We start from the raw sequence: 16,017 nt of genomic DNA on the forward strand, positions 1-16,017 counted from the left end.
CAGTGATTCCCATTGGATACAATTCACATGCAGTGACATAATGTCCAAATAGTCACTGCTCTCAAGTCCGCAATGTAATTTGACTGTGTATCTATATGTGAAACGACAGAGGTCAGAGGTCAACTACACGCCGGTTTTTGGCCGCTCTCTGGTGTTATTCACGAGCCTTGAAGAATGACATCAGATGATCAGGCTACCTCCATGGCAGAAATCTTCTCCAGTTCTTTGCGGTTCTTGGTTCAATTCCCCAGCCTGCTGCCTTGATCCTGAGATTTCTTGTCCTCTAACGAAGTACTTGCAGACAAACCCTGTCTCATGTTCCACTTTGCAGAATTACTAGGAGGAGCGAACTCCTGCGGCTGTTTTGACGTGTTAAGCGTGTCGTCGCAACTTTTTGTGGACGCAAACTTGCTCTTCTTCTTTGGAGTTTGTCTCATCGATGGCATCATCCAGTTGTACTGCTGTGGAGGAGCAAACTCTTGAGGGCGCTCTTCATGTACTTGCTTCTTCACCCTGTCCCATTGCGACTCTTCTGTTTATAAATAAGAATTGTAAACAAATTGTTAGTTTTAAATGACAGCTACCTGATTATAAAAGTTAAACAAAGTCTTCAATATCTTCAGTTGACATCAGGGGTGCGTTTTGGCGATTGCAACTGATACCTGATTTGTCGTGCCAGTACTTATGAAGCCACTTTGCTAAAAACAAAAACATGTGCGCACACACGGTGCCAGATTGAACTGAGAAGTCTCCTGATCAATCTACTCCACGGAAGTAGAATTAAGCAAGACAGTTCTCTAAGAACAAACTCTAACCGGCAAGCAGATACACACATGGTGTTACCGCAAACCTATATGTACTAGTAATTTGCAGCCATTTTAAAGACACTGGACACTATTGATAACTGTCAAAGACTAGTCTTCACAGTTGGTGTATCTCAACATTATAATGCATAAAATAACAAACCTGTGAAAATTTCAGCTCAATCTATCGTCAAAGTTGCGAGATATTAATGAGAGAAAAACACACCCTTGTCGCACCATGGTCACACGAAGTTGTGTGCTTTCAGATGCTTGATTTCGAGACCGCAAATTCTAAATCTGAGGTCCCGAAATCAAATTCGCGGAAAATTACTTCTTTTTCAAAAACTACGTCACTTCAGAGGGAGCTGTTTCTCACAATGTTTTATACTATCAACCTCTCCCCATTACTCGTAATCAAGTAAGGTTTTATGATAGTAATTATTTTGAGTAATTGTCAATAGTGTCCACTGCCTTTAAAAACAAAAACATGTGCGCACACGCGGTGCCAGATTGAACTGCGCATTGATATGTGCTACATTTGGACTAACAATTTGGTTCAGCATGCAACGTGACCAAGAAGACGAGACGTCCCTCCATGCAACGTTCTCAAAACACAGCCCTGGTACAATATTGTTATTGCGGTGTAAAGTCCTTCTGAATCGTTTATTTCAGCAAAGAGGATAGAGAAGGTTTTAGGAAGGTTAGGTTCCAAGGGGCTGTGTTATACTCAACAGGCCTGTAGCTTTAAACGGATTCATGAATTACTGTACATATATGTGACCTGTCACAACGAAATGAGCTATAAGTCGCATTGTGCCATTTCCCATTACAGACGGTCAAAGTCAAATCTTTCTCATTAGATAAGTGAGAACTCTCATGTTTCCACAAGCTCTGTCGACTTGGAGGATTATTGTCACCCCAAGTGTTGTATACCATTGGAAAGCTCTTGATCTGCAGAATTCAGAAATGTGAATAGCTAATTTATTTTAAATTCCGACTTTTAGCTCATTTTGGTTGTGACAGGTCACACATGTGCCCTCCCTCGGTATCATATCTAAGGCGAGTACACACAAACATGCAGGTGAGAGTTCATGATACTATGTACAGCCACAGATCTGCTTTGATCATGAAAAAACCCCTTTAATCACAACAAGACTCTGAAATCCTAACTCTCCACAAGGTTTAGTGCATGTTCTTCTTTTACCATGTTTACTAGGTTTATTAACATACAATACATAATAATAATATCGAAGTCTTATATAGCGCACGTATCTACCTAACGAGGTACTCAAGGCGCTGAGTATATACAAACTTTCAGAAAGATAGGCTATTGCAGTGATGAATGTTGAGACCCAATTAGTTAGCACCTTATAAGGGTTTACAAGGTGCTACGGCGCATTAAGCATCCACAGCCAGGAACATCGGGGCGAACCCCTTCTCTTTTTGATAAGTGCACTAGGTTCTTTTACATGCGTTACACAACACATGGGACCAACGGCTTTACGTCCCATCCGAAGGACGAAGCAATGGTTAAGTGTCTTGCTTAAGGACACAAGTGTCACGGCTGGGGATTCGAACCCACACTCTGCTGATCAGAAACACCAGATTTTGAATTCATTGAATTCGATGACATGGTTTCATCGGAAGAGAGGGGACAGTAGAACAAAGGAACTCAAAACGAGCAATGCTGTCCTCGCACTGGACTCCTTTGTATTTTTACATCTTCACATTTTCTCATGCTCTTATGGAGAGTGTTTAGTTAGAGGGACAAAGGAAAGTCCTCACAAAGATAGCGAAAAATTGATGTATGTTTACAAAAACGTGTTCCCAAATGGACTGTTTTTGGTTTAAGTACCGCAACTTCTCTGTAGAATGACAATACAATCCTGGACGCATGGTAAACTGACCCTGTCAATTTACCGTGTTTTGTTGAAAGAAATCTTTTAAAAATTAAAATTTTTGCATTTATTTTACTTTTTGACAAAAAAGTGATGATGTTTTTGACCGAAAAGGTATTTATGAATGGGAATCAAAGTGTGTTGAATAGTTTTCAACTAGTGGTTTAAACCCGCCGAGGCCTGGTTCTCTATAATTTACCTCGACTTCGTCTCGGTAAAATTATCAAGAACCAAGCCTCGTTGGGATTAAACCACTAGTTGGAAACCTCTTCACCACACATTGATTCCCTTATTTAAACATGGTGCTATCGCAAAACTAACCATGGTACTGGACACTATTGGTAATTGTCAAAGACCCGTCTTCTCACTTGGTGTATCCCAACATAACAAGTCTGTGAATGTTTGGACTTAATTACTCATCGAAGTTGCAAGAGAAGGGTTGTGGGTTCTGAGGTGTTGGTAGTGAGTTGTACTTTGGTATTTTGTTGCTGTAGGTTGTTGGGTTGTCGAGGTGGGTTATGGGTTGTGATATACATGTATGGGTGTCATGGCCGAGCGGATAAGAGCTCTGATGCTTCTGTTCAGCAGAGTGTGGGTCGAATCCCGGTCGTGACACTTGTGTTCCTGAGCAAGACACTTAACTAAAATTTCTTCTCTCCACCCAAGGGTAAATGGGTACCTGTGGGGGCAGAGATGGTTCTTGTGATTGATTTACCGAGTAGCGCATATTGATGTTGCACCAGCTGCATACTCCCCACCAGGGAGCTGAGATGGTTTAAGGAGTGATTTAAGGCCCAGTGACCATGGTAATAATGTGAAGCGCTTTTGGACGCCCTCCGGGTGTGAGAAGCGATATATAAAAACGGGTTATTATTATTAATTTTTATTATTATTATGCGGGTTGTGGGTTGAGGGCTGGTTGTGATGCCTATCCTAGACTGGGGGTCTGTCTTTCAGGTCCATGCCGCTAGATCCAGTGATTCCATTGGATACAATGATATTGGATAAACGTGCACCCATTATGCCCAAACAGTACACTACTGTCAAGTCCGCAATGGAATTTGACTGCGTATCTCTATGTGAAATTAATGAGTACAAAAGTCAAAACACACGCCAGTTTTTGATGCCGGTCTCTGGTGTTATTTGCGAGCCACGAAGTGTGGCGTCAGATGTTCAGGCTATGCTTATCCAAGTGCTAAACTACAAGTACCGTAAAAACTAGTAAGGTTGCAGAGAAAACATCTCCTTAACTGTTTTCCCATAGTTTTCCTCTGAAGTAACGTAGTTTTTGAGAAAGAGGTTATGCAACTGAAAGCACACAAAGTTGTGCAACAAGAGTGTTTTTTCTTTCATTATTTTCTTGTAACTTCGAAGACCAATTTTCACAGGTTTGTTATTGTATGCAAATGTTGGGATACACCAAGTGAGAATGCTGGTCTTTAAAGGCAACTGTGAAGGCTAGTCTTTGACAATTACCAATAGTGTCCACTGCCCTTAATCAACACAAAACTCATGTTATCTTCTTACCTCGTCTCTAAGATGACTCAACATCTCCATCTGACTCTGTCTCTCTCCCTCATCTTTTGAGAAGTCAAAGCAGCCGACACCCATCTCTCTCACCTCTGAACAGAAACAAAACTGGCATTAAAGACTCTGGACACTTTTGGTGTTTGTCAAAGACCAGTCTTCTCACTGAGTGTATCTCAACATATGCATGAAATAACAAACATGTTAAAATTTGAGCTCAATTGGTCATCGAAGTTGCAAGATAATAATGACAGAAAACACCCTTGTCACACAATATTGGGTGCTTTCAGATGCTTGATTTTGAGACCTCAAAATCTAATATGAGGTCTCGAAATCAAACTCATGGAAAACAAAATTCTCAAAAACTACGTTACTTCAGAGGGAGCCGTTTCTCATAATGTTTTATACAATCAACAATTCCAACAGTGTCCACTGCCTTTAAAGGGAAGGTACACATTTGGTAATTGTCAAAGAACAGTCTTCTCACTTGGTGTATCCCAACAAAAGCATAAAATAACAAGCTTGTGAAAATTTGGGCTCAATCGGTCAACGAAGTTGCGAGAAAATGATGAAAGAAACAACACCCTTGTTGGACGAATTTGTGTGCTTTCAGATGGGAATAATTTCCATTGTTGCATATTTCTTGTTACTGGTATTCAGCTGTTGTTTGCTTATCCGGAAAATCATGTGGAAATTTGGTTGGTAATCCTGTTTTTATAAAGGAAGAAATTTCATGCTAAGCAAATTTTTGTGCTTAGCAGCTCTATGAAATTAGGCCCCGTACACCACAGCACCAAGAGTCCCCATAAAGTAATGTAAGTGCTGAATTGAATTGTCCTCTCTAACAGATAAGAGTCGCTATGTGGCACTCATTATACACACATTCTGGTGATGGTTAAAGGCAGTGGACACTATTGGTAATTGTCAAAGACTAGCCTTCACAGATTGTGAACCTCAACATATGATGGTTGAGACCTCAAGTTCTAAACCTAAGGTCTCAAAATCAAATTCGTGGAAAATTACTTCTTTCTCGAAAACTATGGCTCTTCAGAGGGAGACGTTTCTCACAATGATTTATACCATCAACCTCTCCCTATTACTCGTCACCAAGAAAGGTTTGATGCCAATAATTATTTTGAGTAATTACCAATAGTGTACACTGCCTTTGAAGCCATTGGACCCTTTTGGTAAACAGTATTGTCCAAGGCCCACACTTCCTGTATCACAACTTCGATATCAAATAACAAACCCTGTGAAAATTTAGGCTCAATAGGTCATCGGAGTCGGGAGAAAATAACGAGAAAACCCACCCTTGTATCCGCCTGTTTCGCCGTGTCACGACATGTGTTTAAAATAAATCAGTAATTCTCGTTATCGAGAATTGATACTGTTTTACTGTTTTCTCAAGTGAAAAAGTAAAGCATTTCATGGAATAATATTTCAAGAGTAGTCTTTCACCACTACCTTCTGTAAACCCTGTCAGTTATTTGAAAATCTGTGAACTTTAATTTTTTTATCTGTACCGAAAGGGTCCAATGGCTTTAACCTACTGCCTCATCCAGGAGTGAGTCCTAAAAATATAAATGAGAGAGGGAGTGCATGCAGTGAGTACACAGGTGTGAGTGGAGTCAGAGAAACCGCCTGGTGTTGCGTAACAAAAGGAAGGCATGAGGGCCGCCTGGGGCATTTAAAGGATAATTACTCAAAATAATTATTAGCATAAAACCTCACTTGGTAAAGAGAAATGGGTAAAGGTTGATAGTATACAACATTGTGAGAAACGGCTCCCTCTGAAGTTGAGTAGTTTTCGAGAAATTTCATTTCGAGACCTAAGATTTAGAATTTGAGGTCTCGAAATCAAGCATCTGAAAGGACACAACTTATGCGACAAAGGCGTTTTTTCTTTCATTCTTATCTGGCAACTTCGACGACCTATTGAGCTCCAATTTTGTTATTTTATGCATATGTTGAGATACAACAAGTGAGAAGACTGGTCTTTAACAATTACCAAAGGTGTCCAGTGCCTTTAAGAACCCTATCTTACACCTTACCATCAAACTTGAGGTTCTGGTAGTGAAGAGGCCCAGGACCTCGGCTCCTCATTTCTTCCTCCTCAGCCTCCCATTTCTTCCTCATCATCTTCCGATGCATGTCACCAAAGAGAAGATCTGGCAGTGTTTCTTGCTTCATAGCTTTCTCTTTGTCGTCCTTCTCCCTAAGATATGCAAAACAAAAACAGGTATTAAAGTGAAGCTTATTATCTCATCCCCATCCGCCACCAGAGGGCAGTATTCTTCCCATCAAGGCTGATTTAACAGTCTCCTCTTTCCCAATCCTTTAAAGGGTCTATGTACTTTTTGTAGGATAAAAACACAATGTCTACAGATTTACACCAAATTTACAGTTTGAAGATAATGATAGTAGAAAGCTACCCTGAAAATATTACTTGCTGAGGTGCTGCAGTTTTGAGAAATGAGTAACACAATGTCATGAAAATAATTTTTGTCTCAGTGATCATGAGACGAAAATTATTTTAGAATGTAAAAACGTTTTTTCATGACATTGTTTTACTTATTTCTCAAAAACTATAGCACCTCAGTAAGTAATATTTTATTAAAGGGAAGCTTGCTACTGTCATTAGCTTCAAACAGTGTCAGTTTGATGTAAATCTGTGAACATTGTGTTTTGTGTTTGATACAAAAAGTACCCAAATCCTTTAAGGCCACATGCCAACAGATATTATTATCACAAGAGCGAAAATCTGGAAGTGATTCTTGCTTCATAGATTTCTCTTTGTCTTCCTTCTCCCTAAGTTATGCAAACAAAGACAGGTCAAGTTAAAGGAACACGTTGCCTTGGATCGGTCGAGTTGGTCTTTGAAAAGCGTTTATAACCATTTGTTATAAAATGCGTATGGTTAGAAAGATGTTTTAAAAGTAGAATACAACGATCCACACAAATTTGCCTCGAAATTGCGTGGTTTTCCTTTTACTTTGCGGGCCATTTATGGGAGTCAAAAATTTGACTCCCATAAATGACCGACCGTGTTTGACGACGAGGTAAAGGAAAACCACGCAATTTCGAGTGATACTTGTGTGGATCATTATATTCTACTTTTAAAACATCTTTCTAACCATATGCATTTTATAACAAACGGTTATAAACGCTTTTCAAAGACCAACTCGACCGATCCAAGGCAACGTGTTCCTTTAAAGGGTAGTGTGAGTGCTGATGATGACTAGAGCAGGCTAGATGAAATGTTGAGACTAGCAATACTCATCCCACAAGAAGATTGAGACAAAGAACTCCTCTCCAAGATTGATACAAAGACAGATACCTTTTCTGTGAGACCAAGACCAAAACCTAACCTCCAAGATCGAAACCAAGGCCAAGATCTTCCGTCTGAGATCAAGACCAAGACCTCAAGACCAAGTCAAAGACTTCCCCTCCAAGATCGAGACAAAAAACAAGACCTTCCCTTGTAGCTTAAAATCAAGACCAAGACCTCCGCAATGAGATCGTGACCAAGACCAAGAAATTGAGATCAAGTCCAAGAACTCATGTTCAAGTTCGAGACCAAGAGACCTCCCTCCTAACATTTAAACCAAGGCCATCTCTTTAAAACCGAGACCTTCCCTCCAAGACTGAGACAAGACAAAGACCTAACCTCCTAGGGGGAGACCAAGACCAAGACCTCCTCTGTGAGGCCAAGACGAAGACTGTCCCTCCAGAACCAAGACCATGACCCCAATGTCTGACACCAAGACCCAGACCATGAACTTGGATAAATCTGAACTGTACACATAAACTGTTTGGGTTTTCCTCCAACATCTAAAACTGAAATTTCTTCATCATCTTCTCTACACAGCTACCTTCAGGGTCACAGTGCTAGTCACTTTTTAAGGGTAACTTTTTTAGCGCCATGAGGATGGATTTGTGCGCTTTACAAGTTTTCACTATTACTATTACTACTTATTTCATTACCAGAATGTAGAATAGTTGACCAAGTTCACTCTGTATGAGTGACTTCTTTGGAGTTGTATTTTTTTCGGCCTCCTAAACCAAAATGTTGCACAAATTGTGTGCTTTTACAAACTATGAATCAAATAGCGAGCGCGGAGACCAATCATTTATATCCGGTGATAATCTGGACTTACCTAAATGCCTGAGGATTAAGACGTTTATCAATGTTGATGAGCTCAGGAAGATCTTTCTTCATACAGCGTCTGGATCGTCCTAAGGTGTCCACAAAATCCATTCTGAGAAGAAGAGAAAAACAAGGAAAGTACAGACTTTAAATGTAGATTCATAAATACTCCGGACAGTTTCTCTACTCCTATTGGTGGAGAGCGCGTCAAGTGCGGGGTGTTTAAATAAGGGAATAAAAGTGTAGCGACGAGTTCTTAAACGGCCGTTTAAAACCGGCAGGGTCGTTGCCGTGTGAAGGCCCGAGCCTTATCGCACGGCAACGACCCTGCAAGGTTTTTAACGGATGTTTAAGAACGAGTCACTATTCTTTTATTCCCATTCATAAATGCCCTTTTGTTAAAAAACTTTAAACAAAATACAATTATAGACACTTTGACAATTGAAAATTTGAGGTTTGAAATATTTTTTTCAAAAACTTTGTGAAGAATCTGTTTGATGCGCGTGGGTTGTGTGTACGCGCGCGCGCTTATAAAGGATTATGCGCGCACTTACATATATTACGCGCTGTATAGCTATGATTTGAGTTCCGCGTGATAATCTTGCGCGCGCGCGCCCGACTTGCGGAAGCCAGCCAGTCTTAAACAGCTTCAGCTGTGTCTTTATCAACCGTTTAAACACCCCACGTGACGCACTCTCCACCAATAGGAGTAGAAAAACTGTCTGGGGGATTTACGAATGGTTGATAATGACCAGTGTTTATGACCAGCTGGCTTCCACGTGTCACAAAGTTTTTCAAACAAATGTTTCCAACCTTGAATGTTCAACTGTCAAAGAAGAAGAGAAAACAAGGAAAGTATGACTTTAAAATCCACTGAACACCATGGTAATTACTCAAAGCAATTGTTAGCATAAACACTTACTTAATAACTAGCAATGGAGAGCTGTTGATTTGATAGTATAAAACATTGCGAGAAACAGCTCCCTTTGAAGTAACATAGTTTTTGAGAAAGGGGCAACTTTTCACCCAAGTAATTAAAGACATTCAGGCCTGAAGCCTTTCTCAGGCTTCTAAAAGCACACAAATTTGGGCAACGATGGTGTTTTTTCTTCAATTACTCTCTCGCTACTTCGATTGTTTTAAAAGTTTTCACAGATTTGTATTTGATTCATATGTTGGGATACACCAACTGAGAATACTTGTCTTTGACAATTTAATTACCCAATGTAGACAATGTGCTGTCACCATCCACACTAAACACTAAACGTGGACGGATTTGACATTGGTCTTAAAAACATGGTTATAAATACTTACTTAGAGATATACATGTACCAAGTGAGGATTGCCGAAAGTACTAATACTGCCTTTAAGTGGACAAAGCACCTAAACATTTTCTACAAAGCAAAAATAAGCAGCAAATGAGATGGGATTTTTAGCTCGATTTTCCCCTCGAATGATTTCCTCACCATTGGTCTAGAGGATTGACAGGGCCAGGTACATCTGAGGCCCCCATCTAATACTCCAGCCCCGCCCTTACTGCCTCCTGTTTTCCCCCTCCCCCCTCCCTGGATGACTTCCTTACCATTGGTCTAGAGGGTCGACAGGGCCAGGTACATCTGAGGCCCCCATCTCGTACTCCAGCCCCGCCCTTGCTGCCTCCTGTTTTCCCCCTTCCCCTCCCTGGATGATTTCCTTACCATTGGTCTAGAGGGTCGACAGGGCCAGGTACATCTGAGGCCCCCATCTCATACTCCGGCCACGCCCTTGCTGCCTCCTGTTTTCCCCCTTCCCCTCCCTGGATGACTTCCTTACCATTGGTCTAGAGGGTCGACAGGGCCAGGTACATCTGAGGCCCCCATCTCATACTCCGGCCCCGCCCTTGCTGCATCCTGTTTTCCCCCTTCCCCTCCCTGGATGACTTCCTTACCATTGGTCTAGAGGGTCGACAGGGCCAGGTACATCTGAGGCCCCCATCTCATACTCCCGCCACGCCCTTGCTGCCTCCTGTTTTCCCCCTTCCCCTCCCTGGATGACTTCCTTACCATTGGTCTAGAGGGTCGACAGGGCCAGGTACATCTGAGGCCCCCATCTCATACTCCGGCCCCGCCCTTGCTGCATCCTGTTTTCCCCCTTCCCCTCCCTGGATGACTTCCTTACCATTGGTCTAGAGGGTCGACAGGGCCAGGTACATCCGTGGCCCCCATCTCATACTCTGGCCCCGCCCTTGCTGCCTCCTCTTCCCCCCCCCCCCTCTAGATGAATTTCCTTACCATTGGTCTTGAGGGTCGACTGGGCCAGGTACATCCGTAGCCCCCATCTCATACTCTGGCCCCGCCCTTGCTGCCTCCTCTTCCTCCTCCTCGGGTCTTCTCTTCTCCTTCATGTCACTGATGGCCTTCTTCTCATAGTCCACCAGGAAGTGATCTGCAACATCGTCCCCTGGGTAAGACGGAATGTGACAAGATGACTTCAGTATTAGTGATCAGCCATTTGAAAGTTAGATTTGAACAATGTCTGGTACAATGACATGCTTAGCCACAAGGTGTTTTCTTAAATTGAAAGTTCTATGACAATTGAGACAGTTGCTACATCAAATGTTTCAGGGCAAGTGTTTGCATAGTTAGTAAGAGATGCAGGGTTCGGGTCGATACTCCCAAATACAACTGATTTGAAAAAAGAAAAAAAATCATGATACTTAGTTTTGTATAATTTACTAATTTTACAAAAATCCTCTGGATAAAACAATTGTTAATGCTCCTGACACCAAGATAAACACCAAGTAAAAAAAACCCCATTCCGACGACCTTGTTTCCATTTTTAGTGTCCTTTGGCAAAAATTTCAGTCCCGAATGGCCCAACATTCAATGAGAGTGCATGGCACAATGGTACGGAAGTTTGCTCAACTGGAGGTTGCTATACAAAAGCTTGCCCTGAACCAAGACGGGAAGTTAATTCAGAGGTAACAGGTTCAAGTCCTGCTGGTGTAAACCAAAATAAGTAAAGACTGGGTTACAGTGTTCTGTTTTTAATCCTTTAAAGGGTCTATTAGTCTAGACCAGATTTCCAAAAAGTGCTCTAGTTAAGGAAGTGAGCGTCATTTTTGAGTAAAAGTTGGTAACATACCTGATTTAACTAATTTGGGGGTGCTGAATCCGAAAAAGATGGATACCAAGGCTGATGTTTAGTCCTTCACCCTGAAAAATCAAATTTAAAACAATACAGAAAACCTAGCAGACAATGGACTTCTCACGTGAAAAATAGTCAGGTTCTGCTGTGGTTCCACATTGATGTTGTCAGGATACTATACAGGGCAGGTACCCGGGTGCAGGTCAGGTATCCGTAACAAGCTTTTGGGTGTACATGTACTGGATAGATCTACAACCAAATTGCACATTCAGAGGGACCAAAAGGTGCTTTTAATGTCATCTTCGACGTCCCACTAGCAAGAAAAATTGTTGGGATGGTTTCATGTTTCAGAATACCTTTTCTTTTCATGTCAAATGTGTGGTGTATTGTTTTCCGAAGTGTTCGCTGCACAGCGCTGAAAAAAGACAATGGACCGACCACTTTGCAAACTGACCCCATCTAAAGTTGTTTTACTGCATTTAGCAGCAATACACCTGGTCGGCATTGCCGGAAAAATGCAACAAACTCACGACTAGGACTTGCATGTACTTCCACATGTGTTCGATGTTCGATCAAGGCAAGGTCTGCTTTTAGTGTTCACACTCATGGCTTGAAATTATCTTACCAGTCAAAAAATTTGATTTTAGAGGATTTTAAAGTAACTCATTTTTCGATTACAATTCTCCACAGTTGACGAACCAATCTAACTGTTGTAGGCTAACAATTGAAAAAAAAATTCTAGTTTGTTTGTTTGTTGGCAGTATAACGCATTGTTAGTCGCGTTTGTACACACACGGACAAATTGCACACAAGAAGACGATAGTAAGATTCTGAAACAAAGGACAACAACATATGTATCCCCTCCATTGATAAAACATTCCACCCCTCTCTTTTCAGCTGGCTGTGAAGAACAAGGAAAAAACAAATATCTCTTTATTCATTATTACCGCTCAATCCACAAGTATAGACTCCTACTTTATTCATGAAAGGTGTGCGTATCGTCGATATTAGCAATCATAGTTTGGAGTACCCCCTTCACAGTCCCTAAGGATGTAGGCATGGGTACCATCCACTAGAAGCCACCTACTCCTAGGGCTGAAACAGGGTTACCCCCTTCACAGTCCCTAAGGATGTAGGCATGGGTATTATCCACTAGAAGCCACCTACTCCTGGGATTGAAACAGGGTTACCCCTTCACAGTCCCTAAGGATGTAGGCATAGGTATCATCCACTAGGAGCCACCTACTCCTAGGGCTGAAACATGGTTACCCCCTTCCTGGGATTGAAACAGGGTTACCCCTTCACAGTCCCTAAGGATGTAGGCATGGCTGTCATCCACTAGGAGCCACCTACTCCTAGGGCTGAAACAGGGTTACCCCCTTCACAGTCCCTAAGGATGTAGGCATGGCTGTCATCCACTAGAAGCCACCTACTCCTGGGATTGAAACAGGGTTACCCCTTCACAGTCCCTAAGGATGTAGGCATGTGTATCATCCACTAGGAGCCACCTACTCCTAGGGTTGAAACAGGGTTACCCCTTCACAGTCCCTAAGGATGTAGGCATGGTGTCATCCACTAGGAGCCACCTACTCCTAGGGCTGAAACAGGGCTACCCCCTTCAAAGTCTGTAAGGATCATCCACTAGGAGCATGGCTGGTGGAGCAAAATGCACTACCTTCAAAACTTTTTTAGGGAATGAAACATGCATCTTACATTATTTACCTTGATTTATCCAATGCATTTTCTTCTTCTGCTGTAAGGACTTTATCCTTCTCAGCTCGGGACTGAACTCCGTCATTCTTCTTGGTCCAGATACTTGCTTTCTGTAAAAAAAAAAATTTAAAAAAAATTTAAAAAAGACCAATAACCATAAGGAAACTGACAGGGTAAAGTTTTGAATAATTTTGATTGGAACTTGAAATGTTAAAGACAGTGGACACAAAAACTAGCCTTCACAGTTGGTGTATCTCAACATGCATAAAATAACAAACCTGTGAAAATTTGATATCAATCAGTCGTCGACGTTGTGAGATAATAATGAAAGAAAAAACACCCTTGTCACACGAAGTTGTGTGCGTTTAGATAGTTGATTTTGAGACCTCAAGTTCTAAACTTGAGGTCTCGAAATCAAATTCGTGGAAAATTACTTCTTTCTCGAAAACTATGGCATTTCAGAGGGAGCCATTTCTCACAATGTTTTATACCATTAACCTCTCCCCATTACTCGTCACCAAGAGAGGTTTTACGCTAATAGTTATTTTGAGTAATTACCAATAGTGTCCACTGCCTTTAACTTGAGTTTGATTGCTTAAAGGGTCTGGGTACTTTTTGTAACACAAAACACGAAGTCCACAGATTTAGATTAACTTACATACACTGTTTGAAGATAATGATAGTAGAAAGATTTCCTTAAAATAATTACTAACTTGCTGAGGTTCTGCAGTTTTAGAGAAATGAGTAAAACAATGCCACAAAAAAATAATGTTTGTCTCAGTTTTTGCCGTAAAAAGTATTTTAATACTTTTTACAGCAAAATTGCATTTTTATCATTTATAACTGGTTTTTACATGCTGAAATAATTTTTGTCTCACTGAGACGAAGATTATTTTTGTCACTCAGGTTTTACTCATATTATTTGCGATAAAAAAGTGTGACAAGTGCAATTGGTTCTTTTATATGCGTTACACAACACATGGGACCAACAGCTTTACGCCCCTTTCGAAGGACGAAGCAATGGTGAAGTGTCTTGCTTAAGAACACAAGTGTCACGGCTAGGGATTCAAACCCACACTCTGCTGATCAGAAACAACAAAGTTTGAATTCAGTGCTCTGTACCGCTTGGCCACGACACTTCCGTGGGGGTGTCAAACATAGGTGAACGTGGTAAATAACCACCTTTTCAGACAGAGTCTCATTTCAGTTCATCCCAGGTCCAGCCTACCTTAGGAACAGGTTTAGCCTTGACTGTAGTAGAGTTCTCTTGAAGTCGTTCTTTGCCGAGTGCCTCTTGTTTCCGGAATAACTCTGCTTTCAAACACACAAGCTGCAAAAGAAGAAAGTGATCACATTGATTAATGTCAAATTATTAACTCCAGTCTCCTGACGATGACTAGAGCAAGGTAGTCCAAATGTTGAGACCGATTTAAGAACTGACTCCGCGGTAGCGCAGTTAACAACGCTCGTGTAAGCTAAAGTTCACGTAGTCCCTGCCAATTTCCTATCTTCCGCCCGGGTATAGTTAAAAAGCAGGACAGAGAAACGAGAACTCTCCTGAACAATCCAATTTGGATAGACAGGCCTTCGGGTCACAGTGTTTTGGTACACTTTTGTCTATCCTGGCCGGCTTAAGTTGGTTATGTTGTTTATTGGTTCCTGTTTTTGTCTGATCATATTGTTTTATCATATTTTTTGTCTTTTAATAATATGTCTGGAGATGTTCTTTGTTTTTTGTGTTGTTGTGTTGTTCTTCTTTTGGTTTTTTGTGTTGTTGATTTGTTGTTGTTGTTGTTTTTTTTCTTTCTTTTTTTTCTTTGGGTTGTTGTTGTTGCTGTTGTTGTCCCTGTTGCTGTTGTTGTCCCTTTTGTTGTTGTCTCTGTTTTGTTTTTCTCCCCGTTGTCTTACTTGGTTGCCCAACCACCCCCTCTCTTCCCCACTCTTTTCTTCCAACTGCGTTTTGTAATAATAATTTCTTGTCAATATTTTATTTATTTTATTTGACATTTTTTGATTTATTCATGTTCTTGTATTTGTTAGTTTTCCTGATTCTGTTTACTTGTTTTGTAGTAGTATACTGTACCTTTGTGAACGTTATTGTCTTGTATCTTGGTCGAATAAATACTAATTATAATAATGATAATAATAGTTCTACTCCGCGATAGTAGTATGTATACAGAAAGACAGTTCTCTAAGAACAAACTCTACCTGGCAAGTAGATACCCACACATGGTGTTACAGCAAACCAAACATAAATTGATACCTCGGCTTGCCATGCAATGCCTAGAATATATTCATTTCTATTTTAGTGTGAACTTTTTGGGGGGTGTTTCAAAATAACTTGGGTAGCATCTCGTTCTCAGCATAAAAAGTTGGTTTTCCATTAAAAAATTATTTCACCTCCTGAAACTGAAAAGCTGAAGGTTCCTACTTGGATATATCCATGGTCTACATATTTTACAGTTACACAAAACGTTCAGCGATTGAGTCACTCGATCGTATTGGTAACTTTTTCAATGTTCCTTAATTTTGTTTTTAATTCTTTATTTAAAAGCCAGAATAAACTTTAGGTTTTTTGTATCTCAATTTGATCAGTGAAAAACTTCATGATGGACCGTGTTCTGAGTCTGTGTTCAGTAGAAAGGGTAGAAGAGTTGACTTGTAGGCCTAGATGATTGTATAGGGAAAAGTTTCTGTATCACACGCCACCACTTTTTCATTCAATATGAAATAATATCAAGTCTCATTAGGCCTACCTCAATGAGATAATGTAGGCCTACTTCTAGAAACTATAAGGCTCCCC

The 16,017-nt window shown here is 40.9% G+C and overlaps 1 protein-coding gene across 1 annotated transcript; it reads right to left on the minus strand.

Annotated features, from left to right (window-relative positions):
• Positions 1–447: 447 nt before the first annotated feature.
• Positions 448–15,659, minus strand: LOC117288969 (coiled-coil domain-containing protein 174-like). Its single transcript, XM_033769886.1, is given in 10 exon segments — positions 448–532; positions 4,229–4,323; positions 6,280–6,443; positions 8,386–8,487; positions 10,646–10,814; positions 11,499–11,554; positions 13,224–13,324; positions 14,443–14,544; positions 15,298–15,322; positions 15,646–15,659. Coding segments are annotated over 10 exon segments (852 nt in total). The 3' UTR covers positions 448–508.
• Positions 15,660–16,017: the final 358 nt, after the last annotated feature.

The sequence above is a fragment of the Asterias rubens genome, chromosome 1, assembly GCF_902459465.1.
Source record: "Asterias rubens chromosome 1, eAstRub1.3, whole genome shotgun sequence".
NCBI classification, from domain to species: Eukaryota; Metazoa; Echinodermata; class Asteroidea; order Forcipulatida; family Asteriidae; genus Asterias; species Asterias rubens.